The following is a 25,550-nucleotide window of genomic DNA, read 5'->3' as shown; positions in this document are numbered from 1 at the left end:
TTTTTGATGATCAGCCATCAGAATAAAAATGTAGTTGATGCTTCCCGTTGCATAATTTGATTAATTGATAATATTGCAAAATAATAATAATAATATAGACTAATAAAAAATAAATAAAATAAAATAAAATAAAATAAAAGGAAAGAGTAGACCATAAAATGGCATCCAACAAGAAGATGCTCGAGTGAAAAGTAGATCATAACAAAAGTTGATTTGGCCTCTGCCTTCAAATTTTCACCACGCAAATAATGTAGCTTCAGATACCATAAAAAAATCAGAAGTGCCATGCAGCTAGGTTAAAGGTATGAAGAAACAGCCTAAAGGAGGCCCAAATCTTGGTTGATACCACATGGAACTTACTACTTTTGAATAATTAAAAGCACTTTAGAAAAACCAGCCAATTTTTAAAGCATTTTTCACACTATATATGAAGCTTCTTACTGGTTGTGGCTGCAAGACTTCTTGTGTAGATAGGCTGATTCAGCTATTGTGCATCTTCTCCCTCCCTCCCTCCTCCAGTCCTTCTCCCCTCTTCAATGGGAAAGAAGATGTCAATTGTTTTGCTAAGGATAATGCTTGCTCTGCTTGCCACATCTATAATTACTCCAAAATCAAGTAAGCCTTCTAACCAATATTTCCCTTTGTGTTGTTTAATAGCAGATTTAGAATTTAAACTTCCAAGTTCTTTCCATGTTCTTTACATTTGCTGCTGAATCTTAATGTGAGAAAACTAAGGCTTGAAATATGCATTTTTCTGTTCGTGTGTTATTATATATATGCACACACACATTCGCTCCTACATTTATCAGATGGGGAGAATGAGCAGTGGTGCATAGCTGATGAGCAGACGCCAGATGATGAGTTGCAAGCTGCAATGGATTGGGCTTGTGGGAATGGTGCAGATTGTAGCAAGATTCAAATGAACCAGCCTTGCTATTATCCCAACACGACAAGAGACCATGCTTCATATGCTTTCAACAGCTATTTTCAGAAGTTCAAGAACAAAGGCGGATCTTGCTACTTTAAAGGAGCTGCCGTGATTACTGAACTTGATCCCAGTAAGCACTTGAAAAAAAATACTTTTTAGTATAACTAGAGATTCTCTGAGGAAAGCTTGTTGTAAGCAATTAAAATCTTATCCCTTTCATGCAATATAAAAGAATAATAAGCAGTCCCATGTGCATGTAAATCAAATAGGCCATGTGAGATTGGATAAGAGAAAAAATAGATCGAGGACATTGACCCCATGTGTGATCTACTCACCATGTCTGCTAAATTCTACTTTTAAATGAGCTCCATTGCAGCTTAGTGAATAATCAAACATAACAATGACCTCAATTCTTATTTCCTCCCTCACTTGATTGTGTTTCTATCTAATTATCTTTGTAATGAACTTTGTTCCAATTTCTGCATGCAGGTCACAACTCTTGCCGATATGAGTTCATACCTTAACTCATCAGCAACCATCAAGATTTGCATCGACGAACTCGGAAGATGAAAATTCTCATTTCTCATTTAAGTTTGCTCCGGTTTTGCATTTTAATAAGTTTTATTCAGAAGAAAATGACGAATACAAAAGTCAGGTTGAGATGATTTTTGACTCGGTTTTTCGAAGAAAAACATGAGTCAAGAGGGAGAATTAAGTTGTGAATTTCTTCTTTCCCCAGTTCAACAAGTTATATAAATTCTTGAGTATGTATTGTTTTTTCAGTGCTCACACTGTCACACAACGAGTATTGCTTTACAAATTACAATAAGTTGTGTTCATCTTCACGAACAGACTTTATTGGGAATAAATATGACATTAACAGGGCCATTAAGTTACACAAGAGGCATTCGAGCATACTAAAATATAGTTAAATAATACACATCATAGACCAGAAGCAACAGTGATAAGAGACCGATGCCAATAAATTCCTTCAGCATCTGTTTGATACCAAAGCAGCAACAGGACGTAGCTAAAGACCAAATCCTTAGAATAGCAAGCTCGCCCAAGCTCCAATGAAGGCAAAGCCACCAAAGGGCGCTAGAGTAGAGTACTTCCTGTCCTCAAGGAATGCCACAGTATAGCACCTACAAACCCCAAATATACACATCATTTTCTCTATTGATTAAAAAAAAATGAAAAGGCCTGCTATATCCACAACACAATATAGTTTTTGCATGCTAAACCAAGAGCGAGAGTAAATTAGCCCACGTGCAAAACCCTTGCAAACATAAATTCAAAGCACTAACTAAACCTCACTTCAAAACACATTTATGCCCAAAAGAAGCATCAATGAAGTAGAAACTTCATCACATACAATCTGTTTACATACATGAATATCAAAGAACAGAAATGATCACTTACGTCCCAGAGAAAGCTAGAATTCCGGCAGTCAAAAGGCCTCCAAACTGAGACAAAAGACAAGAGCCAAAGGTCACATAGCATATGGTTGAAATTATCACTGAAGAGAAATAATTTCTCCATTTCACATGAATTATCAAACATATAAACAGACTTCACAAATACATGAGCAGAATATAGAACAAAACCATATCAATATCACATAAGTTCAAGGATAAAAATCATCAGAGGACGGATAATGCCTCAGCTATAGCATCCATAAAAAAGTTAAACTAGCATAGTAGAGACACCCTATCACATAATCCATTGGAAACAACAAGCTAGTCATTTATTTTATAATTTATTACTCTCAATCATGGTCTTATCATATATTCTTCTCATTCATCCCTCGGATCAAGATTAACTTTTAACACCTACATCAATACATAAACACCAAAATATATATAGAACATCATAACTTAATGTAACTGATAATCTAGTACCCGTCAACAAGATAATAACTATTGACATATCTTGACCAAATTTTGTTATTTATCCAACACATATTCACACATAAAAGAAATAATTTCATCAGAATGTATGAGCCAACACAACACGCTATTTTGACTAATGTAGGTACTATCAATAAACAAAAGCAGTACTTCAGAAATGCCAGCAACGACACTCACAATGTTGGGATTTTTAGTGATAGGGGCAGCAACCAAAGCAGCTGTGTGAACCAAATGGTAAAGAGAAGCCGTTTGCCATACCTTCACCATCAGGAAATTAAAAAAAAAAAAAAACAAATACTTGTCACTAACAAGTTTAAAAAATTATAACTTTAGCAAAAGCCCATAAAAGAAATCGAATTGAAAAAAAAGAAGAAGCTGGAAATGAAATTAAATGGGGAAAGAGTGACCTCTTTGAAAGAGGGGTTTTGGGGCTTGAAGCCATGGGCGCCATAGGTGCCTAAACCAAGTGCAGCTACTCCTGTTTCAAGTAAAATCACAATACGCGTGTCAAAGATTGAAAAAATCCATTGAAATTTTCGCTGTGTTAATGAGTAATACACACCAGATACAGCAGCAATTTTATGCCAGATCACAGGATCCATCATAATAATTCTTCTTCTCTCTTTTGGTTCTCTCCGTATCAGCCTTTCTTCACTCATCGTTGAATGACGACGCATTACAAAAGTGCTACACGTCGTCGTTTAAGAGTTGGCCACGCACCCCACCAAAATAGTTAAAATTTGTATATGGGCCGAGTGATGGATCGTAGCCCAATAGTAAAGATTTATTATATATGGGCCTGTTTCTCGCATTGGGTAGTTCTATTATTAGCCCAAATTTTGTACTTCCTCCACAGCACACAACCAAATTTGCACCATTTTTCTTCTTCCAAATTGCATTCCACTTTGTCAATTCTTGGTATTTAGCTTTCTCCATGACTGACTGACTCCGAAGAATGTCTATTACGAGTTGATCAAAGGATTAACGTGCAGTTTAATACAAGCAGTCAACTTTTCTTCCAATTTGAATGGCACTTTAATTTCTTCAAATGGCCAGTGCCAGGGAATCACACAAAAGTCAAAATTTGTGCAGTGTTAATAAATAATATATAGTCTTGTGAAACATTTCGCCGAATTGTTAAATCCTTAGAAACTTGAATCGTTTACTTTGATAATTTGATTATTATAATTAATATATATTTTTTTTTGTTTTTGGGTGGAAGTCACACGCAGAGAGAGAGAGAGAGAGAGAGAGAGACAAAGCAAGCCGAGTTCAAAGCAGAGCATGCTAACCAGCTTAGCTTAGCTAGCATCGGTATCAACGTGCGAAAAAAAACAATATATATATTCTATTAGCAAACAAAGATCTCTAATCTATCTAACAAAGACTTTAATCAAATCCCAGATTAAAAAAATGTGCCATGTTTGACAAATAAACAAATGACAATGATGTTCCAGTCTTCTAGAAACGACAACTTGTTATAACTTATAAATAAATAAGAAAACGACGATTTTGTCGCACAAACGTGATTGAAGGAGTAATGAATTTGTTCTTTCTCTCGTAAATACTTTGAGGCTATAAAGCAATTTGTCTTTGGTCTTTGCTGCCGAAGACACCCAAAACAAAAACAAAAACACCAAACTTTTTTTTTTTTTTTTTAAATCACTAGCTAAACCCCATGAACATTCTTTTAATTTATTATTCATCATGCATGTTTCGTACAGAGGGGACCCAACGAGACCCAAAATGAAGACCAAAATGGGTGCCTAGGGACCAAAGTGGGGGGTTCAAATTTAGGGACAAGGCCTTTAACTTCGAGCGAGGGAGGTTAAGACAAAATCTGCACACCAAAAGCCGAGACATGGTCGGCTGGAGGACGATGAAGTGTGGATGGAAAAGTCAACAGGTATCATAATGGCTTTTGTTCTGTCTATTTTTGGCTCCATTGATGTTTGTAATGCTTTGAAATTGTGGCACCTTAGTCCCGATATGCTAATGCCTAATGCCATGCGTTAATTGATATTTTTATATTTTTATGCGTCCAACTGAAGAACTGAAGCAGTCAGTCACTTTTTGGGTTGTGGGGGTTAGGGGACACACCTGGGGCCTTGACTACTTTCTTTCTTGTGCTGTGTGTGTTTCAAATTTGTAAATTTAACAACATTTTTACCTCATTAAAATATTATATATTGTCCATAATTATGGTTCGATTCGGTGGATCAGATCTTATGGATTAGACGTCAATTCATGTTCGATTTACAATTTTACGAATTATAAAATTTTTAATCCAATACAATCTATAAATTTATAAAATTCAATCCAAATCTAATTCATATGTCAACAGATTGGATGTAGATTTGACTTAATTCATAAGTTTCATTTTTTTTAATTAAATAAGTTTCTTTTGGATTTGTAGATTTTTTTGGATTTATAAAAGTAAATCCATATCTAATCCATCGACTATGAATTTTTAAATTTTCAATTCAATCAAATCCATTAACTAAAAAATCGAAGCATATCGGGGATCAGATTCTGAACGGTCCTGGTTAGAATGTTAGATTCATGGTTTGTTTCTATAAGACTTGAGATTTTAGTTCATATGGTTATCTATTTCACTTAAACTTTTTAGTGTAACACAATAATAAGACAGATATAGGTTATGTCCCAATTAATCTATGTAGAGATTATTTTAGACCGTGCTCTTGTTGATATTTGGGATAGGGGCTATAGTAAGATTGATTTAGATCATTTCTTGATTAATATTGAATATGAGCGATATCTGAAAGACTGAAAAATAGACAAAATCATATTAAAAAATAGACAGTTATATCAACAAAAATGACTTTGTCTTGGCAATCACTGTTTATTATGTTCCAATGAGTTAAATTTTGCGTGTAAAAGTTTGCATGGGATACCAAAACAATGTTTGTAGACGAAGTATGATATTATATTATCATAGAATCATATCAAGAATTGATGCCAAGCACGAGAGAGAATAAATTAATGTTCTTTCTTGCGCTCCAACTCCAACTTCATATTCTCTTCTTCAGGATCAGGATGATGAATTGTGGGGTTGTGAGTTCTCTTTCTGTTAATTGGTGATCAAATTTTGGGGTTCTACTTGTAGTGATTGTTGCTTTCAAGATGTCACAATTGATGATATAAGCCATAGAAAAGTAAAAGAGGTGATGATGGTGATTTCCCTTAGATTTTTACAAAAACCATGTCACCAATTTAATTGCCTATTAACTTAGGCTTAAAGCTACATCAACTCGAAAAAGGTCCAAATATCAAGCACAAAATGCCAAACAGAGGCATCAATAAAGGTTAACTGAAGATAAGAATGTGGGGCCATCATGTACACACACTTTGAAGGAGACAGAGAAAAACAAGATACCCTTTTTTTAGAAATGTATTTAGGCAATTTGATTCTAAAGCATGTTAGTGAGAATCACTAGGATTTTGCATAATCTAGAGGCTGTCTTAATCCCCTTTCATTTCACTAACCCCATCCTAAATTTTGGTTTGTTAAAAATACTTTTTGTACCCTATAATCTCTCATCATTTCTTTGATAAGATCAAGAAAGATTTTTTTTTTGAATATATCATTTACTTTCCTTATTTATTTATTTTTATATATTTAAAATTAAAGAATTTAAGTTTATTATTATTCATATTATTCATCTGTCTTTTATCGTTACACTATCTTCTTCTCAATCAACATAAGTAATATATATATATAAAATTTTAGTATTACCTCAAAAATTTGACTGATTAAATTAATCAACACTCACAAGATTAAACTAAATATTATCATTACATCATGGATTTACCACTAAAAATATTTAAATCATCATTCACCACCGATTTACTTACTAAAAACAATTAATTATAGCATTCATTAGATATGGAGTGATACATAATTAAAGAAGGTTCAATGAACTCAATACAAGACAAGGAAAAGCTAATAAAATATCAACAATTTTACAAAGAAGATATCATCAAAATGAGGGGAGGGGGGCCGTAAGTGCCAAAAGAGAAACAAGGGGATTAACATAAAGATAATTCACCTAGATAACACATGATTACATGTTATATTGCGAGCGTGATGGGAATAGAAGCTTTGATTAGATCATAAAAGGGGGGCACTTTAGGGAGAGAATATTAAGGCAAAATTGAAATTTAAAAAAAAAGGAAAAAGGAAAAAGGAAAAAAAAAAAAGAGATTAAAAAATGTAAATGCCATGTTAGCTGAAGTGGAAGGCACTACTTCCCACGTCATTAATTAACCTTTTTAACATTGGTGTTTCTACGGCTCTGCATCATCCGTGTGGATCCCCCCATCCCCCATCGGCTCTGTTCTTCACATTTGCACTTCAATTTCGATTGTTTTACATGTTTGCCATTATGATTTTACATGATAATATCAGTATTAAAACAAAAGGAAAAATTACCATATTATATATTTTACAAGTTTTTTTTTTCCAGACATCTGATCATCCTAACAAGCATTATAACCTTATAATTGATTAACTAAAATGAAAATATAATTGATGAGACTCTTAACAAATATGCATATGCCGAGAGAATTAAAATGCTCGTACTCATCAAACCAACCAATTACTTCATTTAATTTACGATCAAATTTTTTGTTTAACCCCACAAAAGAATGTATGTGTTATTTTTTGTCGCAAAAACAATAAATGTGCTGTGCCATTGTACGAGTATTAGTCGTTCATTGTGGATCCATTCGACCACGTGTCAATAAACTAAATCCATCCAACCGAAAAATTAAGATGCCAACATTAATAATTAGTATAAAATGAAAATTTAAAAGTAGTGGCAGATGTGTAGTTTCAGAGTAATTACAGGGCTTTTGCAAGTCAAGTACATTATTATAACCCACGTTACACTTTGAGAGTTTCTTCAGACGAGCTCTGCTTCCCAGTTCCTGATTCCTATCTATCTATCTATCTATGCTTCGCTCTCTTCCCCACTCTCTCTCTCTCTTCCTATTTCAACTTACAAAGGCTTTTGCTTTGGTCTTTTGGAGTGAACTTAACGAAAATTGAGATTCCTTAAACAAGTCTTGGTAAGTAAAAGAACTAATGACTTTGATGTTGATAGAGATGTTATTATTTTTAACTAATACGAACGAGGTCCTGCTTCTGTGCTCATCATGCATGACTTAATTTTATTGAAAACGTGTTCATGATGAATCAGTGAAAGTTGTTTGATTTGAGATTCCCTTTTGTTTTTTGTTTCTGTTGGTTCCTTGAATAATTCTTGCATGTGATGCGAAGTTTAGAAATATTGAATTTTGGTTCCAAATGGGTAGTGGCTAATGGCTTTCTTGTGGAAGGAATGTCAATGTTCCTTTGCTTTGCTTTGCTTCTGGTTGATGTTTGATTCCCATTTCTGGAGATCAGTTAAAATTACAGATGTTTTGCTTTCCAGCTGTTGAATCTTTGTATTTGCGAGCTGGGGTTTTTCTCCCTTTGGAGATTATGACTGGTTATGCAAATAATTTACATTCTAGTATTGTGATAGTTCATTAATAAATTAGCCCGTTCCTTTTTCCATGTAGCAACAGGCCCTTTGTTTTTTGTAAGAATACTGGCGCTGATGATCTGATCACCGAAATGAGCCCTATTTTTATTGTTATTTTTCCAAAAAAAACTTTTATATGTTGGATAGCTATGAAAACTACTCCACCATTGTTCATTACGATTGTGAATGCTATGTCATTTGTTGAATCTTTGTAGGCAAGAGTTATCATTAATATTGACTGGAATTTGGCTTATGGTTGATGTTGTTTCTATTCTAAATGGACAAGAAGTCCTCCGTTGTGTCCACTGATTTATAATTTTATGATTTTTATATGAAATTTCCTCTGTATTTTGAAAATTATTCCTTTATTGTATGCTTGTTACTAGGATTTCACTTTCACTGATCTAGTGGCTCTTCATTCCAGATTGTTGGTTATCGTTGTGCTGTGGAAATCCTCCAGAAGTTTCCTGCAGAGGATAGTAGAGATCATGACTTCTGTGTAATGCAAGAATCATAGCAACATATAAATTCGAGCATGTCAGGCAGATTGTACTATCAACCAATACAAGAAATCGAGCCATACTGCTTGCCACAGTTCCAAACTGTGGATCATCATCTGCAGTACAATGACGGTGGCAAAGGAGCCCATCTCTCTCTTCAGAATTCTTATGAACAGTACTGTACTCTGGAATCGTCTTCAGCAAATGGTAGCTACACCATATATAATTCTCCGTCAACTGTCACTTTCTCTCCCAATGGAAGCCCAATGTCACAGCAGGAGTCTCAGTCATACCCTCCTGATCTGCACCATTCCCCTGACAATGCCTATGGCTCTCCTATGAGCGCCTCCTGCATAACCAATGATGCAAGTGACCTGAAGCACAAGCTGAGAGAACTGGAATCTGTAATGTTGGGACCAGATTCTGATATTATCGATGGAATTGATAGTACCTATCAGAGTGGGACCAACAAAGGCTCACCAGAGATGGACAGCGGGAGACAAATTATTGGGGCTATTGCCAAAGGAGATTTGAAACATGTGCTCATTGCCTGTGCAAAAGCAGTATCAGAGAATGAGTTGTTGCTGGCAAATTGGTTGATGTATGAATTACGTCAAATGGTGTCAGTTTCTGGTGAGCCGATTCAGAGGCTGGGAGCATACATGTTGGAAGGGCTTGTCGCCCGGCTAAATTCCTCTGGGAGCTCAATCTGCAAAAGTTTGAGATGCAAAGAACCAGCAAGTTCTGATCTCCTTTCGTACATGCACATTCTATACGAGGTTTGCCCCTACTTCAAATTCGGGTACATGTCTGCAAATGGAGCCATTGCAGAGGCTATGAAGGATGAAGACAGAGTTCACATAATTGATTTCCAAATAGGTCAGGGAAGTCAATGGATCACTCTTATCCAGGCATTTGCAGCTAGACCTGGTGGCCCACCCCACATACGGATTACAGGTATCGATGATTCTATGTCGGCTTATGCCCGTGGAGGAGGACTTGGTATAGTGGGGAAGCGGCTGTCTAAGCTTGCAGAGCAATTTAGGGTGCCATTTGACTTCCATGCTGCGAACATGTCTGGTTATGATGTCCAGCTGGAGAATCTCGGGGTGCAACCAGGGGAGGCTGTGGCTGTGAACTTCGCATTTATGCTGCATCATGTGCCTGATGAGAGTGTCAGCACTGAAAACTATCGTGACCGACTATTGATGCTAGTTAAGAGGTTGTCACCAAAAGTGGTGACCCTTGTTGAGCAGGAATCTAACACAAATACTGCTGCATTCTACCCACGATTCCTCGAGGCACTGAATTATTATACGGCAATGTTTGAATCAATTGATGTGAACCTTGCTAGGGATCATAAGGAGCGGATCAACATTGAGCAGCATTGCCTAGCGAGGGATGTTGTTAACATAATAGCTTGTGAAGGACCTGAGAGGATAGAACGTCATGAGCTTCTTGGCAAATGGAGGTCCCGATTCACAATGGCAGGGTTTAGGCCATATCCTTTGAGTTCCGTAGTTAATGCCACAATCAAAACACTGCTAGAGAACTACTGTAATAGATATAGACTTCAAGAGAGAGATGGGGCTTTGTTTCTTGGCTGGATGAATAGAGATTTGGTTGCATCCTGTGCTTGGAGATGATAACCGGAATCATTTGGGGACCTGGGAGCGGCTGAGGCGCAGCTCAGATTCTTCTATGCTTCCGTTTTTGCTGCTAATGGCTTTCTTATGAAATTGCCATCAATTGTGTACTTATATTATCAAAGTTAGGCTGTTTCTTCAAGAACATTTCAATGTTTTGACATCTTTGTTTCTGTCACGTTCACAACAGGAGCCAAATTCTTGACTGTGATTGCGTGCTTTATCCTTGGAAAGTTGTGCTAATCAAGTAGTTTGGCGCAAAAATAGAAAGTTAAATGCAAGTTTGGAAGAACAATACTCTGGCCATTATGATTACTGAAAAAACGCTCTGAAGTTAAAAACGGATATAAAATTGACTTGATCAAATTTTATGCACCCCTCCAAGCAGATCAAATCCTTCGAATAGCAACTGAGCTTGGGAAAAAAAAAGAAGTCATGCATCGTGTGTTGCTTTTGTTGCAACTCTCTCCAATGTTCATCAATCTGTCAATTCGACCCTTAAAAGGAATCAAAGCATGAAGCATCTGAGAAAAAGGAAAATTACCGTAAATAGCTGTGGTATATTAAATACTTCTACTAAGAAATTCGAACACTCTACATCTTTAAATTTTTGAGCCATCCGACACGCTTCAATAGTTTTACACACTGAAGTACCCCGAGCATCCTTATCTCATACAATGTACTTACATTAATAGGAATCATCTTTCGGGTACATAACTGACTATATTATTCAAACCACCTACATGAGTTCAGCTTCGAACAGCTTCGGCTTTTGGTGTTTGTTCTTGCTCGCCATAATTAGCGTCAGGCAATGAAGTAGCCTGAATAACTTTATCACGGCAAGCAGTACCATTCTGTTCTGATTTAGTCTCTGACTCGCAATTCGATTGGTCATTTGAAATACCCTTGTGACACGAGCGACCATGGGCAACATCACTTCCTTCAATGGTCCTCGAATTGCCATTTTGTGGCTCACTTGACTTGCTTTCAGGATGTACGGCAGATTGCTCAGACTTGACCAGGCCAACACTAGCAGTTGCGGTTGCTTCAGATTTAGTTTTTGGCTCACCATTTTTCCCCTCAGTTGACTTACTCAGGGTATCTGAACTGCGATGGACATCGGTATCAGAGCAGACAGCATCAATTTCTTCTAATTTTGCAGACTCACCATTATGAGCTGTTTTAGAATTTTTTGTGCCTGCTACATTCGGAGTAACAGTTCGTGATGGTGGCATATCATGGTCATGTCGTCCCTCATAAGTTGTAATAACCAATTTTGGGTCATGAGATGCCCTTTCAACATGTTTCTTGGCTGGGCATCCAGAATTAGAGCACCTATAGTAATTCCTACATAATTTGAGAACATATATACAGTTAGCGACTTAGCATAAACTCGACAACAAAATAATATGAGCTAGAGTACCCGGCTATCAGATATGGATACATATGCAACAATTGCAGTCTCCATAAAAGAGTTAAGGATATATCTCTTCTTACAACTTTCAACAGCATACAGATATCCATAACCAATATTTAGGGAAGCAATATAACACAAAAATTCACAGAGAACTGCCATTAGCCATGCATAGAATATCAAATTGATGCAAACCTCGGATTGGGATTGCCTTTCACTAATTTCTGCCCATATTTACGCCAGCGGTACCCATCATTCACAAAATCAACCTCACTCAAAGTCTGAACAACACGATGTTCACCGGTCAGTTTTTCCACCGGAGATGCATTAGCATTAAAATGGTCCTTTTTCCTGTTCATAAATTATTGATAATTGATGAAAAATCAGCTCAAGCATCTATAAATACACCGGAAATTCAAACAGCTAGTGAACTAACATACCGGCGTTTTGATCCCGGTCTATCATCATTATCAACCTCATCTTTCATCCTATTTGATATCAAAGGATCTTTCATACCATCACTCGCTGCAGCAACTGAAAGTCGAGAGTTGTCATTTGGTTCAGTCTGACGAGGTGTCTGCCCATGTGTGTCGGACGATTTGTCTTCAAACATGAGAAGACAAGAAATAGATCAAGTCATTAATAAATGGCTAAACCATGTAATAATAATTATCTGTCTTTCTTACCTTTGGCACTACTTATAGAAGAGACTTCTGGTTTCTCTTCAACAACAGACACAACAATTCCAACAGCTAGTGGGACATTTGGAACCTTCGGATGACAATGATCGCCAGAGTAAATAGTATCTACAATCTGCCCTTCATGGGTACAATCCAGTTGCTTTTTAGCTAGGCATCTTGGATGCGTACATTTGTAATAGCTTCGTACAAATTCATTCCCTCTAACAAGTTTTTGCCCATACTTTCGCCAGTTATATCCATCCTCTGATACTTTCTCACGTATTGTAGGAGTGCTCACTTCCTGACCAGTTTGTAATGCAGGGATGATGTCAGTAGTCTGTGATGCTTTCTCGGATGTTATAGAAGAAATGCTTCTTTCTTGATCCGATGGCAGCAAGTGACCAGTATCAGGTAGCATTAGACTTTTCCTTGATAGTATTGGAGTGCTGAACCCTTGATCAGATTGCAATGCATGAGTTTCACTAACAGGGCCTGGTTCATGCTGCAATTTATCGGAAGCAACTTCATCCAATCCATCTTCCCCAGAAGAAACCATATCGACTTGGAGATTTTTTTGTCAATAAGAGAACAGTTCAGATCAACTCAAGCTCAAGTTAGTCATCACTGAATTCGCCTTGGCTGAAAATAAAGGTGAAGTGCTGGTGACCCAAACCTGAAAAAAGCAACACGAATAAGAAAACGTTATTCTATAGGGCAAAGCTTCATTACTCATTCTTAATAGGTCAAGGTAATTGAACTAGAGCAGTTGAGCCAATAGCAGCTCAATAAAATCTCCACACTTCCAATGAAGCATTACATTTGAATTCCTTCCTTACAGTACACGTACATGTTCAATCTGCTCAGGATATATAAATTTAATAATAAATTCACCAAAAAATCAAAGAGTATGCATACAGCAGCTGCAGAGTAATAGATGAAAAGTGTTAACTATGAAGGCTAATAATTTTTGTCAAAGATTCAACCTGCTCTCAGCAGGCAATTGACTTGTGCATCAAATTTTTTCAAACATCTACCAATTAAATAAATTACTTTAAAAAATGAACTTATTCACCCCCCCCCCCCCCACCCCACCCCCCAAAAAAAATAAAAATTGTTTCTGTATAATATAATAACAAAATTTCCCCGTGAAAATGAAAGTTCCGAGAAACACAGCTCTAAACTTGCAAATTGCATGATTTTCCGACACTTTTCCCAGCAATCAAACAGGGCCTAGCGAAGCTCCCAATTTTTATTTTAAACACAATTTCATCAGTAAACAGTAAATTTACGTCAATTAAGATGCGTAACTACATAATTCAAATAACTAATTAATGAAAGCAATTTACAAAATAATAATAAGAATAAAGAATAGTATCTATTAAAAGTACCAGCTTCGTTGTCGAGTTCAAGGCACCAGACAAGCAAGCCCTAGCAACACGGTCATAATCACGTGCTACAATTTCACGTACAACCGTTGACTTTTGATTCGATCACAGCAGCGGATCTCGGCGGCTCGAGACTCGAGCGTTGAGTCAACCCTACAGAGGTTGATTAGTTAATTTTAGAGTGTGTGAGAGAGGAGAAGAGAACAGAGGAGGGGAGAGAGAGCGGGGTGAGCTTTGATGTTACAAGATAGAAAGTCTAATCCATAAACGGACTTGAAGAAGAAGAGAGGCTGGGGATGAAATGATTTGTTGTGAGGGGGAGCAGGGAAGCATCTGTGTTCTCTTGTTGTGTGGGCGTGTGATTGGATCTTTCCCGTGTGATTTATTCTCTTTTGCAGCCGTTAGATAAAATATATGACGGTAATAAAAACGTGACGTCGATCCGAGCTCGAGCTTGGGCCTGGTATGAGATCATTAAAAATCCCGAATTATTGGGCTGTTGGGTCAACTATGTTCATTGAAAAAGTTCCTAAACACTAAAAGGGTAAAAGAGGAAATAAAACTATACCCTACTCCCCAGGGGCACCGCTGCAACTTCTTGGAACTTTAGGATTCCTAAGCACATACCGATTCGGGACTCGCACAAATGTCATGATAAAGGTAAACCGACGTCGTAAGATTGCTACCTAAATTGACGAAGGTTTAAACAACTTTCCTTTTCACTGTTCGCTGGAAGTTGCGCCCAATCAATTTCTCCGCCGATCAAACCCTAATCCGAAACCCTAATTTCATCAAACAAACGCAGCAATGCTTCTCTCTCCGGGCAATTCTCCTCGCCACCTTGCTTCTCCATCACCGTCACCATCGCAATCTTCGTTCCCCGAAAGCTACCTTACAAATGTCAATAATTCCGCTTCAGCCACACAAAAAGTTCCGCCAAAGAAACGAGCCAAAGTACTCGATGAGGACACGTATGTATCCGCGATCGAGAGCATCATCGAACGCGATTACTTCCCTGATTTATCCAAGCTCCGTGATCGGTATGAATGGCTCCAGGCGACCCGAACTGGTGACCCGGTTCAGATTCGAGATGCCCAGTTGAAGATCATGGAACGTCGTGGCAAAAAGGTAATCAGTCTCAACTCTGATGGAAAAATTCGGACCCAAACTGAAACCCCTGGTTCTACTTTTGCAAGAAATTTTACTCCTTTCGATGAATTTGATGTTAATATTACAACTCCGAAAGTGGGGGTGGAATTATCTGGTGAGGGTGTCTGTAGAGATGGTACTGATGAGGTTGATGTGTCGATGCGTTTAGATGAGTTTTTGAGAAAACATACGAGTGAAGATAATGATAGTTTTTCGAAGATTTTAGAGAAAGTTAATAGGAAGAGAAAAGAGAGGTATCAGTTTTTATTAGAAGGCGAAAAGAGGGATAATAATAATTTGATTGAGGATGTTAAAAAGGATAGAATTACAGATGGTTATGGTACCTCGTACCAGCCACCCAGTACTTTAGAAGGGTGGAAATACACTGCTAAGAATTTATTGATGTATCATCCGGCTGATTGTGGTGAGGCTCCATTGACAGAGGAGGAACAGGCTGTGAGACTGAAAGGTTTAACTAAGGAAATTAATAAAACAAATACTCGTTTTCATGGTAAAATTATGGACTCTAGGCCAAATGATGATGGCACTGTTGAAGTGCTTTATACCCCTGTTGCTGGGACCACTCCAGGGCCAGTGTTTGATAGAGATGGGGATAAGATGAAGAAGTACGATTTGGAGGATATGAGGAAAACCCCGAATAGGTTTTATGTGGAGTCAGGGAAGAAAGCTGAGAATGGGTATAGTTTTGTGAAGACTCCGTCGCCTGCCCCTGGAGCTGATGAATCCCCATTTATTACATGGGGTGAGATTGAAGGGACGCCATTGAGGTTGGAAACTGAGGATACGCCAATTGATATTGGTGGCAGTGGTGATGGTCCTCATTTTAAGATTCCTAGTGCACCCACGAGAGATGTGATGGCTCATGAGCTGTCAAGGGAGGCCTCAAGGAAGTTGAAGGAGAGGTCAAAGATGTTTCAGAAGCCGCCACTGCCATCACCATATAGAGCAGGAAGTGCTAGTCCAAGCGGAAAGTTGCTTTCTCCTGCTGCACAGAAGTTTATGAGGAATGCAATGGCCAAGTCTTCATCTTCTGTTGATGATGCCCTTCGTGCCAGTTACCGAGGTTCAAGCCCTGTGACTGGCACTCCAAAAGGTGGAAGGAGTGTGTCGAGGCTTGGAAGAGATGTGAGCTTGAGTTCCAGGTCACCATCTGTTAGGGAGGGTTCCAATCCCCCTTGGTAATCTGCTTTGTTTTTTATTTCTGGTGATGTTATTATTAAGTTTACAACTTGAAGGTTGTGTTTATTGTACCTAGTCTTGCTTGTACCAAAATATGCAGACAAATGTATCTGCTGTGTTCATAAGTTCAGGCTAATGAATAGCACAAAATATAAATCATTCCCAATGCCTTTTTGAGATGCATAATTTCTAATTCTCTGGTGATGTTATGTTTTTGCTTAATACTTTTGATTGAATGCCCTCTTATTTTCCCCATCTTCTTTGGAGAAGTAGGTAAGGTGATTTTAATATATTGTTGGCTAGAGGTTGTTCTTTTACATTTTGCACTGCCTTTTATGTTTTAGGCTTGTGAGAATAACTGTGTTTCCTTGCTTAGGAAACTAATTAAATATGCTTGAGAAGTCAGTAATGGATGTTTTCCATTTAAACTTTTGGAATGTTTGTACCAATGTATTCCTTACATGATCAAATGATCCTTTTGTTTGTTTGTTGAGGGCACACTGTTCTGGGCTGTCAAGAGTGGATGTATTCCTTACATGACATTCACTTATTTTTATCATGTTTCCTGTAGCTGGACTTTTTGAGACTGATATAACAACACCCAAGTTTGCATGCAAAACAGTGTGTGTTTCTACTGTCATATGGAAATATGAAATGGAAGGTTATATGTGATCTGAAGAAGTAGCTGCTAGGTGTAGTTTTTCATGCTGTAAATGTTTGATCAAATTCTTTTTCTTTTTTTGTTTTCTTACAACTGTGTATATTTTCTCCATTTGCATTGAGCGAATGGAACATTAACAAAGGGATGACAGATGATTGTGTTTGTGTGTACCTGTAAAAACTATGTATATAGCTGGAAAGCAAAGTTCATGAGAACTTTTATTTTGATCTTCATCAATTCATAAGTTCAATTGTCTCTCATTTCTAGATCAGACTAAGATCATGTGAACTGTTCTCATTAAGGATGATACAATACATACATAAACATTATAAACGCTACAGACATCTATTTGCCCTAGACATCTATTTTATCTGACCTTTTTGAAGGGGCAGGCTGGAGGTAATGTATCTTGCCAGCATTCAATTGACACTAAGCATCGTTCGTGACAACTTGACAATCTTAGATCTTAGGGCATTCCATTTCTGGTATGATGATGGCGGCAGATTGAGATTCAGTGATCCCAAATCTGATTCAGGCACGGGTTTCCCATGAATGTCTGGTAGTGTACCTGAGAAGATTTTTAACACCGATGTACGAAGACTCTCCCTTTATCACGGATGTGAAGTTGAAATTAAGCATTAAATTCAGGCAGCTCAGCTGAATCTGATGCCTTTTTATTTAACAACCCCACGGGTTTCACATTCATTAGAAATCTTCGCATTAGCCCCCCCAGATACTCGTCCTGACCTTCCCAAAACTAATTCTGAGTGGATTGTATGATTTTTAATTTTTAACTATTTATTTACATACGATTAAAATTTAATTTACTAACATTTTCTTTTTACAAAAAGTAAGAATAATGGCTTTTAAGCCCCTTTTTTTTCTTTTTTTTTTTTAACCTTTGCCTTCTTGAAAGGGAATAGTTGCTTTTAAGTAAAAACAAAATGCAACAGAAAGGTGTCCGCGTACATACCACATGCGCACACTCTTCCTCAATTGTAGAGGATTTTCCGCGGCAAAGTAACAACCTGTACATATCACCCGTGACGTGGTGCATGGGCTTAAAAATTCAAAGTCCCAAACGGCGACGTTTAATGAACAAACTCCCGTTTCGCGGCACGCATAAATAACATCCGACTCGTCGCTCGCCTTCTTATTTTCGTTTCTCAAATCAAAACTCTTGTTTCTTCCCAGCTTCATCAGAATTCAATTCAACTAGGAAACTTCTCGAAGAAGAAAAGAGTACGGAGTAAAACGCTCCGTTCCGTGTTCTTGCAATCGTCGTTTCATAATTTGAAGGTACTCTCTGTTGCTCTTTCTCTCTCTGTTAATAACGTAGGAAATTTTAACGTGAAACTGCGTCGTTTAGCCTTGTTTATGAACGAGCTTGGAACTGCATCCTCTTTGGTAATTCTTTGTTAGAGGAATTTGATTTTTGAATCATAGAATCCGAGTAATGATAGTGACTTCTCAACTTCTCATGTTTTAGGTACTTCGGATTTTAAATTTTGGCTTAATCGAGCATTCTGTTTGTGAATTGAATGAAAGAAGACGCATAATTAGAAGCCTTATCGTGATTTGAGTCGATTAGAGTTAGTTTTATTGATCGTTTGTTTATTTCGTTTAAGTCTATGTGTAGCTTTTATTTTATCTATAAGAGTCTGTAATTTCATTAAAGAGAATTTTTAGTTTTATCTATATCATTTCTGTTTGATTTTTGTTCTTTCAATCAGATATTGATGATTTGTTCTTTTAAAATGAAACGTGTTAATTAATTGGATCAAAATTCAGATTTTATGTCTAATATCAAACATGTATGAAATTGTTGTTTCACATTCGGATTTGTGTTTGGTGATCGCTATGTTGTATTAGTACCTAATATCTAATTGTTTTAATCTTGAAGATGCCAGCTGCAAATTCCAATATGTCTGATAGAGATGGAGAACCCTTTGTCGAGGTTGATCCTTCTGGTCGGTTTGGGCGATACAGTGATCTGCTCGGTTCTGGTGCCGTGAAGAAAGTTTATAGGGCATTTGATCAGGAGGAAGGTATAGAGGTGGCATGGAATCAGGTGAGATTGAGTCATTTCAGTGAAGATCCTGTGCTCGTGAATAGGCTTCATTCAGAAGTTCAGTTGCTGAGAACGTTGAAGAACAAGTATATCATTGTGTGTTATAGTGTATGGTTGGATGACCAGCATAACACACTGAACTTTATCACTGAGGTGTGCACGTCAGGAAACCTGAGAACTTACAGGAAGAAGCATCGACATGTGTCTATTAAGGCCTTAAAGAAGTGGTCAAAGCAGGTGCTTGAGGGATTGGAGTATCTACACACGCATGAACCTTGCATTATTCACCGAGATCTCAATTGCAGTAATATCTTTATCAATGGAAACATTGGTCAGGTAATTAATATTCCTAATTTTCTGTTGGAGTATTTCAATAACATAATTGCTAGTCGACTTTGGGGAGTCATAAGATAATTAAGCAGATGTGTAATTGTTGCTGTAGTTATGATTTAAGCTTCATTTAGTTTATAGAAGAAAAATCGGGGTGCTTTTATATAGTATTGATTAGTAAAAATTAATCTAGATATATAATGTACTCACGGCAAAATATGAGGTACTGCAATTGGGATTTGGTTGAAGAATTATCACAAAATGTAAAGACAAAGCTGGAAATGATGTGCCTCATTTATTTCTTGAAGAGTCTGCAATCTAATCTCAGAAGAATTCAGTAGCAAAGAAACATTACTACTCTGTGTTACACTACTGATTACCATTGCTTGTTATGTAGTACCTGTTCCTGGATCCATTCTGTTCCTAGCTTATAACCTGACCCGGCATTTTTAAGTATAAGAATTGAAAATCTAGCAGAAAAATTTACTATCCGAATTCATATAACCCACGAATACTGCATTATTTAATTCATAAGATTGAGAATTCCGAATTGGCTGATATTTTCTTAACTGAAAGTTCTAAGACCTGGTGATGACATTGACATTATAACACCTGTGAAGGTGAAGATAGGGGATCTAGGCTTTGCAGCAATAGTGGGTAGGAGTCATGCAGCCCATTCAATCATTGGCACACCAGAGTATATGGCACCAGAGCTGTACGAAGAGGATTACACTGAGATGGTGGACATATACTCTTTTGGATTGTGCTTGCTTGAGATGGTGACTATGGAGATACCTTACAGCGAATGTGACAGTGTTGCCAAGATATACAAGAAGGTCACAGGTGGAGTTAAACCCCAAGCCTTGAACAAAGTGAAAGATCCGGAAGTGAAGGCATTCATAGAGAAGTGCATAGCACAGCCGAGGGCCAGACCTTCAGCTTCCGAACTTCTCAAGGACCCATTCTTCTCTGAACTCAATGATGATGACAGTGAACCTTCTCCTTGATGAATTTTCAAGTGAAGCATTTTCCTAAAGCTAGCCCAGTAACTCTCTTTCCTGAAACTATAAGACTTATAGGCAATTTCCACGTAGCAGTATGCCTCTTTAACTCTTTCGCACTACTTGATATTTCGTACCAACATTTATAGTGTAAATAAATAGCACATTGTTAGTATCATCTGTTTACTGCAGTTGATCTGCCATTATGGTTGATTGGATTCAAATGTAAGTCATTTGTTTCCTACATGATATTTTGTCCTTCTTTCAATTGTTCTTGAGGACCTTTAAAATCTTTGGGAGACAATTGCTGGTAGTGTTGAAGGATCAAAAAATAAATTACACATTTTTAATGCAGATTGCAAGACAAAATTTGTGTGGCAACCATGAGGAAATTTCTGTACAAAGAATCTGTGGGTTATACGAGTTTACTCCTAGAGGCTGTTTTCTTTGAGAAACTATTTAGAATCCCAGTATAGTTTGTTGATTTATAAAATGAATGGTGGGGATCTTATTTATTTATTTAAATTTGAAAGAGAGAATTTTCTTTGTATTCACTAATCACTGCAGATCTAGTGAATCGTTGGAGCAAATGAAACTTTTACTTAGAATCAAAGCATTACTTCTCTTGATGTGTGAAAATAAAATACAAGTCTCTACAGCTTAAAGGGAATGTATTGCTTGAGTTGTAAGGATATAAGCTGTACTCTGTATGGTACCTGCACACTAAATGTACACAGCTCATAGTTTAGAGAATTTTTCTTATGCGCCCTTTAGTAATTGGACACACCAGAAAGTGATTTATGTATTTGTATTTGTTTTTTCTTGGCATATTTATCTGTGCAAATTCATTAATTGAAAATAATCAGGATGTGATCCTGGGGATTGAAGTGTGCTGGTAGAAAGCGAGCAAAAGCCTCTTCATTCAAAGCAACCCGAAATTTCAGAAGCCGTGCCGTTTTGGGTGTTGGTATTACTATTAGCCACAAAGCACAGAAAACTTCATCCGCACTTCATCTCTAACTTTATCATATTATATTTGCTTTTCAATTATTTTCTAAATTTCTCAAACACACCCATTTCTCGTTTCTCCATAACATCTCCTATATAATTATATACCTTCTACGAGAAGCAATATACTTCTAACGCATTTGACCACCGAGACCCACATCTACCAAGACCTTATTTTCTATAAATGAAGTTATAGATGGACAAAATTAACCAATCAAAATAACAAAAATATCAATTGATGTTCAATTCATGACGGTGAGATCAGGAGGAGCGATCATTAGTAGTGTGCTTGTGCTACTTATTCTGCCATAATGGATAAGGATTAGGAAGAAATAAACTCAACTTGCCAGTGGGAAGGCAAGTAGTAGCACAAGAATTCAACTTCGCTAGACTCGAGGAACGTTTTTGAAGCCTTAAAAGTTGGATTTTCAGTTAAGCACTCGTGTGCATTTGACTTTGACTAATAAACTTCTATGCACGAGTATAATCTGGACAAACTGATTAAACTACCTCTTTTTTATCTCTTTCAATCGGTTTCATTCCCGCTGGTTTTCAAGATTCTAGATGCTCTAATAACTAATACTGACCTTTTACTGCAATCTTGGGACGAGCTCCAAAGCATTTATAATCATTTAAAGTCGGGCAATGAAATGAGAAGCAATTTCTATTCTTGCAACAGAATCAACTTCACTTACTTATCTTTGATTGCTTTCTCGAGTTTCACTTGCGTTATTTGCTTCTTTCTTGAAGCCATTTTTCATGAGCTTTGATCATGGATGTTGTCAGCTCAAAAGATAGTTCAGTGGCTTCCAGTCCTTTCTCTTCACCTAACATAAGTGCGCTGCTGAAGATTAAGATTGTTTCATGGTAAGATGATTGGTTAAGGTTTTTATTTTTGTTTCATATCTTATCTCGCAATTATTTCAATTGATGTTAACTGAGATCATTGTCTCAGGAGCCAAGAGACTGGTTTGCCTGTTTCCATTCGTGTTCGAGTTGGCAACATAACTTTCAACTTGCACAAGGTATGAATGAGATGAATGACTTACGAGATCTTCCAGACCAACTTGTTGCAGAAAGTAGAATTTCCACAACAGAATACGTGCCTGCAATCTGCAAACAAGATAGAAAAATTACTCTTCAGAGAAGATGAAACTGTTTTTATCAGTAAGCCCACTGTAACTGAGTTTCTTTGCTGTTTTGCAGTTCCCACTGTTTTCAAAGAGTGGATACTTCAAGAAGAGATTGAATGAATCAAATGAATATGAGCTACCACAACATTTTCCGGGAGGGCCAGAAACCTTTGAGATGATTGTGTTGTTCATCTATGGCTCCTCCACATTGATTGACCCTTTTAATGTAACAGCCCTTCGATGTGCAGCAGAATTTCTTGAAATGACAGAAGAATACTGCTCTGGCAATCTCTGTGAGCGCTTTGATCTATATTTAAACCAAGTAGTGTTCCAAAGTTGGGATGATACTCTGATTGTTCTACAAAGATGCCAAACCTTGCTGCCCTCGACTGAAGAGCTGTTAATTGTCAGCCGCTGCATTGAATCCCTTGCTTTCATGGCTTGTATGGAGATTCTTGATCCGGAAAGGAGACGGGAGAAACCAGTTGTCACATTGGAGGCATTGACTAGCCAAGCCTGGTGCTGTGAAAGAGTGAAGGGGATAGTGAGCCAGGAGCTGTGGATCAAAGATCTCTTAGCTCTACCATTTGGATTCTTCAGAAGGATAATAGGATCCTTGAGAAGGCAAGGAATGAAAGAAAAGTATGTAAATCCCATCATCGTTTTCTATGCAAACAAATGGCTATTATACAAGAAGACACGCCAATTCTGGGAAAACTCTGATGACAAAAGTGGTGACAAGGACACAAATAGCAAGTGTTCAGAGATTTTGCAAGGAATTCTTGATTTACTTCCTTTGCAAGAGAAGGCAAGCAGAGTGATTCCTGTTGGATTCTACTTTGCATTGCTTTCTAGATCCCTAGAGGTTGGTTTGAGAAGTGACAGTAGGGCAAAGTTGCAAGAACAAATTGCGTCTCTTTTGCACTTTGCTCAAGTGGAGGATTTTCTTTTTCCAGCAACTGGGACACAATCAATTTCTTCCAGCTTAGAGTTGATTATAATGGAGAGCATATTTTCAAAATATGTTTCCTTTAATATGGACACCAACCATACTCCTTCAGCAAGCAACTCAATTGTTGCAGAGTTATGGGACACATTTCTCTGCCATATAACTTCTGACCCGAAAATGGAGCCCAAAAGATTCATGGAACTTGTTGAAACTGTTCCAGTTTCTTGGAGACAGAGCCATGATCAACTCTATAGAGCAATGATTATCTTCCTCAAGGTAAGCTTCATTAACTTCATCATAACTCAAATATGCAAAATATATAAAGGTCAACTTAAGCATCAAACCAATTCATTTCCCTTGTAACCTAGCAGTCCAAACCTTATTCTAGGAACTCAGTTCAAGCTTTAGCCATCCAGTTAAATAACAGAATAAAATAAACAGAGTTAGGAAACAAAAATTAACCCCTTTAATCATAGATAAATTTTTCTTGGTTATCTCACCAACCAAGCTTTATCTCATCTTTCTCAGCTTTCAGTTAGTCAATCCAAGAAAATAAAGCTTATCAATTAAATGAAAAAAGAAAACCCTGAAGTTCAGTGAAAGTTAATTTTGCTTGTTTTTAGGACTCGATTCCAATTGATTAAAGACTAGTTTGGACCACTAAAACTTAGGCCAATTACACATTAAGCTTAAGGTTTTTGTTCTATTGATATTCCCCAGGCACACAGGCATCTATCCCAAGAAGAGAAAGGGTCAGTATGTAAATACCTTGACTGCCAAAAACTGTCACAAGAGGCATGCATTGAAGCAGTTCAAAATGAGTTGATGCCACTACGCTTAATTGTCCAGGCTCTGTTTGTTCAGCAGCTGAACACACATCAGGCTTTCAAAGATTGCTCTGAGTCATTTAGGTACATGCATCGTGGAGAGTTCTCTGGCAGCTTACCAAGCAGAAGGTGTCCAAACTCCAAAAGCCTGAATCAGAGTGAAAGCTCATTTACAGATGAAGCAGAACCTGGCAGCAGACCTTTTAGCTTCTTACCAACGAAAGACCTAGCAATGAAAAGTTGTGAGCTTTCAAGAACGGATTATGAGTCCACCAGCTTCAGGATTCAGAATCTGGAACAAGAGCTCATGTCCCTGAAGAGAAGTGTTGTACAGAACATTTCAAAGAAAACAGAATCGGTTTCAACCAAACAACAGAATATGAAATTCTATGGTCGCGAAAGTCGATCATTGAGCAAGAAGAGAAACCCACTTGGACAAGTGACTGGCTGCATTGGCTCTGTGAATTTTGCTTCGCAGAGAAAATACGCTAGGAAGCTATTGAAGGTCTTTCGTCGGATTTCCATTTTTGGAAGCAGAAAATCAAAGAGAAAGTCAGGTGCGTCTGGTGAATGGGCCAAATCAATCTAGAAGAATAAGTATAGGCCCCAAAAATTTGCAGATCACGCAGAATCCCTTCAAAGATGTGCAAAATCTTATGCATTGTAAACGAAAATCCAAATATTTTCCAAGCAGTGTGTATTAAAGTGAAGGAAACAGAAAAATATTTACCAAAAACTGAACAAAATAAGAATGATGTATTGGGAGGTCCTAAATTTTTGGTTCACAAGTGCAGAGTTCTGACAAAGGGTTGCTGACTGATACAGAGGCAAAATATTTAGTCATACATGAGATAAGCTTCAAGTATTCAAGGAGAGCATCTTGTCACTTCAGTTAACCACCAATTTTTCTCCAAAATAATTTCCATAACAGAGGGTTAACTTGGTTCATTTCGTTCATAATAAACACGTTTTAACTAATTTATCCTAATATTCAACCACCGTAAAGGTGCTACAATTACTTCACTGCACATTTTATTAGGTGGGTTTGCCGTCTGAAGTCACACTTCTAACACAATCACATGGGAGTCAAAAACTTAAATGAGCTCATATCAGGAATCATTTCTTTTTCTCCTCTAAATAGAAATCAAATTCAGAAACTTGCGTACAAGACTAACGAATCTTTTGCTAATCTGATGCCACGGGGGCGTG

The 25,550-nt window shown here is 37.4% G+C and overlaps 7 protein-coding genes across 10 annotated transcripts; 5 read left to right on the top strand and 2 right to left on the bottom strand.

The window, feature by feature from the left end:
- Positions 1-215: 215 nt before the first annotated feature.
- LOC102612625 (PLASMODESMATA CALLOSE-BINDING PROTEIN 1) lies at positions 216-1,710 on the top strand. Its single transcript, XM_006469454.4, has 3 exons — positions 216-615; positions 810-1,058; positions 1,418-1,710. Exons 1-3 carry the CDS (start codon positions 537-539, stop codon positions 1,450-1,452), a joined length of 363 nt encoding a protein of 120 aa, XP_006469517.1. The 5' UTR covers positions 216-536; the 3' UTR covers positions 1,453-1,710.
- LOC102612325 (uncharacterized) lies at positions 1,677-3,569 on the bottom strand. The gene is made up of 5 exons (XM_006469453.4): positions 3,401-3,569; positions 3,246-3,316; positions 3,016-3,096; positions 2,351-2,394; positions 1,677-2,073 (listed from the first exon to the last, which is right to left on the bottom strand). Exons 1-5 carry the CDS (start codon positions 3,513-3,515, stop codon positions 1,974-1,976), a joined length of 411 nt encoding a protein of 136 aa, XP_006469516.1. The 5' UTR covers positions 3,516-3,569; the 3' UTR covers positions 1,677-1,973.
- Positions 3,570-7,759: 4,190 nt separating this feature from the next.
- LOC102612934 (scarecrow-like protein 21) lies at positions 7,760-10,744 on the top strand. The gene is made up of 2 exons (XM_006469455.4): positions 7,760-7,929; positions 8,812-10,744. The coding sequence occupies exon 2, from the start codon at positions 8,923-8,925 to the stop codon at positions 10,531-10,533; it is 1,611 nt and encodes a 536-aa protein (XP_006469518.1). The 5' UTR covers positions 7,760-7,929; positions 8,812-8,922; the 3' UTR covers positions 10,534-10,744.
- Positions 10,745-11,073: 329 nt separating this feature from the next.
- Positions 11,074-14,361, bottom strand: LOC102613235 (WRKY transcription factor 1). The gene is made up of 5 exons (XM_006469456.3): positions 14,016-14,361; positions 12,634-13,300; positions 12,388-12,550; positions 12,143-12,298; positions 11,074-11,880 (listed from the first exon to the last, which is right to left on the bottom strand). Exons 2-5 carry the CDS (start codon positions 13,181-13,183, stop codon positions 11,283-11,285), a joined length of 1,467 nt encoding a protein of 488 aa, XP_006469519.1. The 5' UTR covers positions 13,184-13,300; positions 14,016-14,361; the 3' UTR covers positions 11,074-11,282.
- Positions 14,362-14,534: 173 nt separating this feature from the next.
- LOC102613520 (uncharacterized) lies at positions 14,535-16,520 on the top strand. Its single transcript, XM_006469457.3, has one exon. The coding sequence runs from the start codon at positions 14,820-14,822 to the stop codon at positions 16,362-16,364; it is 1,545 nt and encodes a 514-aa protein (XP_006469520.1). The 5' UTR covers positions 14,535-14,819; the 3' UTR covers positions 16,365-16,520.
- Positions 16,521-18,155: 1,635 nt separating this feature from the next.
- LOC102613812 (probable serine/threonine-protein kinase WNK11) lies at positions 18,156-20,670 on the top strand. 4 transcript variants are annotated; one of them, XM_006469458.4, is made up of 3 exons: positions 18,156-18,321; positions 18,926-19,429; positions 20,044-20,670. In XM_006469458.4, exons 2-3 carry the CDS (start codon positions 18,926-18,928, stop codon positions 20,428-20,430), a joined length of 891 nt encoding a protein of 296 aa, XP_006469521.1. In that variant the 5' UTR covers positions 18,156-18,321; the 3' UTR covers positions 20,431-20,670. The 4 variants fall into 4 exon arrangements, with proteins under 4 accessions (XP_006469521.1, XP_006469522.1, XP_024950548.1 ...); XM_006469459.4 differs by having other exon boundaries at positions 18,177-18,321; positions 18,933-19,429; XM_025094780.2 differs by having other exon boundaries at positions 18,184-18,429.
- Positions 20,671-20,928: 258 nt separating this feature from the next.
- On the top strand, positions 20,929-25,389 carry LOC102629911 (BTB/POZ domain-containing protein At5g48130). The gene is made up of 4 exons (XM_006469685.4): positions 20,929-22,299; positions 22,388-22,457; positions 22,639-23,790; positions 24,235-25,389. Exons 1-4 carry the CDS (start codon positions 22,205-22,207, stop codon positions 24,928-24,930), a joined length of 2,013 nt encoding a protein of 670 aa, XP_006469748.1. The 5' UTR covers positions 20,929-22,204; the 3' UTR covers positions 24,931-25,389.
- The last annotated feature ends 161 nt before the right edge of the window (positions 25,390-25,550 follow it).

The sequence above is a fragment of the Citrus sinensis genome, chromosome 2 (genome assembly GCF_022201045.2).
Source record: "Citrus sinensis cultivar Valencia sweet orange chromosome 2, DVS_A1.0, whole genome shotgun sequence".
NCBI lineage: Eukaryota > Viridiplantae > Streptophyta > Magnoliopsida > Sapindales > Rutaceae > Citrus > Citrus sinensis.
Note: the sequence above shows the minus strand (reverse complement) of the source record. Positions and strands in the feature narration are given on the sequence as shown.